Below are 3,196 nucleotides of genomic sequence, written 5' to 3'. Positions count from 1 at the left end.
TCCTGGCAGACCCTCTTTTCCTTTTCTTTAATCTTTGTTCTACTTGATAAACAAAAACTAAAATTTGAATTTCAAATTTATTTTTAAATTCTGTATTTTGACTAGTGACTTGTACACGCCATAACTAAGTTTGGTGTATTATTTAGAACGAATAGGTTTTTGGTTTTTGTCTTATTCTTGCTTTTCTGTTTTCCACATATCTTTTATTTTTGTTGAGTTGAGGCTGACTTGTCTTGATAAGAAAAGATAAGTGTCATCATATTTATTTTTGAATTCTGACACATATGTACGATAACAAAGAATGTAGGCTTTTGATATGGTGATCAAATTCACATTGTTGTTTACTATTTTGATAGTATTTTGGCTTTAGAGTTAGAGACTGTTGTTGGCGGCATTGCTTTTTGGGATTCGTGGGTGGCGTGATGGCTGGGCAATTAGGTCAAAATAATCGATTTTACAATAATGTTGGTTTGATCATTCAAATTGTTTGGTTTGTTTCAAGTTAGTGGATCATTTTTGGTTATTTTTGATGGATCTGGCTAGGTTTGGGGGTGGTGGGTGTCTATTTAATTGTCAATACGGCACATTCTTTATACTCATTTATGTTTGATTTATACAGTCGTTTAAGAAATAATAAATAAATATACATTTTGGTTTAACATCTTTAACAACTTATAATATTTTTAGTTTTATATTTGTTCTAAAGAGATCAGAAATGTCATTTTCAATTTTAATAATCAGGTCTCATAAAAAGAAGACGAACATATATTTCTAATATAGCAGAAAAAAGACTGTATACAATTTGATCACAATACATTTATATTCCTACTAATTCTCTGAAATTATGGCAATTAAATGAGTTTTTGTATGTTTGTGTGCGACTCCACTTATAAGTGGTTTAGTGGTCCAATATTATTTTCTCAATACTTAAAAAAGTTTCACAGTGGTTGGTGTAACGTTTAGTCAAGATGCCATTAAATCATCACATGAAATACAGAAAGGATATATTTCTTTAACATTATGACAACACATGAAACGAATTTGTGCCCTAATAAAAATACATTGAAACTTGTTCTTAGCAAACCAAAAATTAAGATAATAGTAAAAAATAAATAAATAAAAAGGATTTACTTTATATAATTGTCAAACATATTTATATAGCCTAAGAGATATAAGCATAAAAAAGTCTTTTGAAAAAACAATATACAATTACGCCTTAATCTTAAACAAGTTGAGTGACTTTTTTTATTGGCTTGTTCGACGAGTTCTTAGGAGATCATAATTTCTTGATCTTGGAAGATAAACAATGGATTCTGAAACAGTACAAGTTCTTTTACATGATGCATACATGTTCATGAATCCAAATTTGTCACTTAAACTTGTTCTTGTTGATGAATTCATTACCTTTGAAGAAGAAGTAGTAGTATTCTTCCACATGTCACTAAAATTCTCATGATGTTCTTGATGATCCTTGGAACATTCCACAAATGCTGCAAAAAAAGGATCTTTCTTGAACCCTTCACTAGTAGTACTACTGATCTTTCTTGGAGAAAATTCGTCGCGTAACCTTTGTATTTTCTTGGATGAATTTGGAGGTTTTCTAGATGGTGGTGGTAATGGAAGTAGTTGGCTTAAAGAAGAGCTATTTTTTCTTGAACTTTGTTGCTTTGGAATTCCAGGAATGTGTTCCCAAGAAAATGGCACTCCCTTTTGATCATGTAAAGAAAGTGACCCAAAGGAAGAATGATAAGGCATAGTAGAAGAAAGAGTGAAAATTGGGGTTGAAAATGTGGTGGCTTTTTGACCATATCTTGGAGTTGTATTAGTGGTAGTAGCCATTGAGATTCTTGATGAAGAGAGTAAAAAGGATGAAGAAAGAAGAGAGTATGTCTTTTCTTTTATACCATAATGTTGTTGTCTTTATTATGTTTATATTTTCCTATTTTGTAATGTGTATATATAATGAGGGAGTCTTTTTTGTTTCTATTTTTTTTGTAGTGGTGATAAAGGCCAATTTGCACGCTCAATAGACTTTGGAAAAATAATAGAGATATTAAATGACCCATTGCATTATTGCAAGGATGGACCAAAGGGAGGAATCACATGAGTCACTTTTTTAAATGTTTGAAGTTTTCATAAAATCAGGATTATAGAAGTAATACTTGTAAGTAAGTGTGTACATAGTTCAGTTTGGTTTGATTTTTTATTTAAAAAAATCTAAATCTATTATGATGGTTTATCAAATTCAAAAACCAAATCAAATCATATAAAGTTGGTTTTTTCAGTTTCGGTTTTAGTCGATTTTTTCAGGTTTTTTCGGTTTTTCGATTTTCTCAATTTTTTATAACTATGCCGCATCTGAAAAAGCGATAAATATTTTTCACTTATGTGTGATAAACTAAACTTAAAATATGTTAAGTGAATAGAAATTTTCGAGAAGACTGTCAAATTCACATGATTACAAAAATATTGTTTTTGAAATATCAACGCTCATTATGCTAAATTAATAAGATTAAAGGCTAGATGCAAACTGAATAAAAAAAATATTTACAAAATAAATTATTAAGTGTGAATTTGAAAAACTATAACAATATAATTATAACTTCGGGTCTTAACACAAAATATAACATTTACAACTTTTACAAGTTCAAATTTGAAAAAAAAATAGTAAACATTGAAAACTATAAACTAACTTAAAATATATTAACAAAATAGATTATAAATAATATTTTTTAGTTATAAATAGTATATATATATACACACACACACACATTGAAAACTATAAACTAAATAAAAATATATTAGCAAAGTACATTATAAGTAATATTTTTTAGCTATAAATAAAATAAATTGTATATATGTATATATACAAAATTTTATAAATCCAAATTTGAAATAAAATATATAAAATTGAAAATCATAAACTAACTAAAATATATCACCAAAGTAGATTATATGTAAATAATATTTTAATCTATAAATAAAATAAATTATGTATATATTTATATATATGTCGGTTTGGTTTGAGTTTGGTTTGATTCTTTTTTTTCTAATACCAAACCAAACCAAGAGTGGTCGGTTTTTTTTTCAATCGCCAAACCAATCAAACCAAACCACAAGTCAATTTTTTTTTCCGATTTGATTTGATTTGTTGGTTCGATTTGACTTAATAATTCGGTTTGTACACCCATTCTCG

General features: G+C 27.8%; 1 protein-coding gene across 1 annotated transcript; it reads right to left on the bottom strand.

Moving 5' to 3' along the window:
* Positions 1-1,109: 1,109 nt before the first annotated feature.
* LOC107004152 lies at positions 1,110-1,948 on the bottom strand. The gene has a single exon (XM_015202390.2). The coding sequence runs from the start codon at positions 1,837-1,839 to the stop codon at positions 1,246-1,248; it is 594 nt and encodes a 197-aa protein (XP_015057876.1). The 5' UTR covers positions 1,840-1,948; the 3' UTR covers positions 1,110-1,245.
* Between the last annotated feature and the right edge of the window lie 1,248 nt (positions 1,949-3,196).

This window comes from Solanum pennellii, chromosome 11 (genome assembly GCF_001406875.1).
Source record: "Solanum pennellii chromosome 11, SPENNV200".
Lineage (NCBI taxonomy): Eukaryota > Viridiplantae > Streptophyta > Magnoliopsida > Solanales > Solanaceae > Solanum > Solanum pennellii.
This window is presented reverse-complemented; position numbering and strand designations above follow the sequence as displayed.

Bases quoted from the DNA above. Each gene is read 5' to 3' on its own strand.
- LOC107004152 (XM_015202390.2), bottom strand. From the start codon at position 1,839: ATGGCTACTACCACTAATACAACTCCAAGATATGGTCAAAAAGCCACC.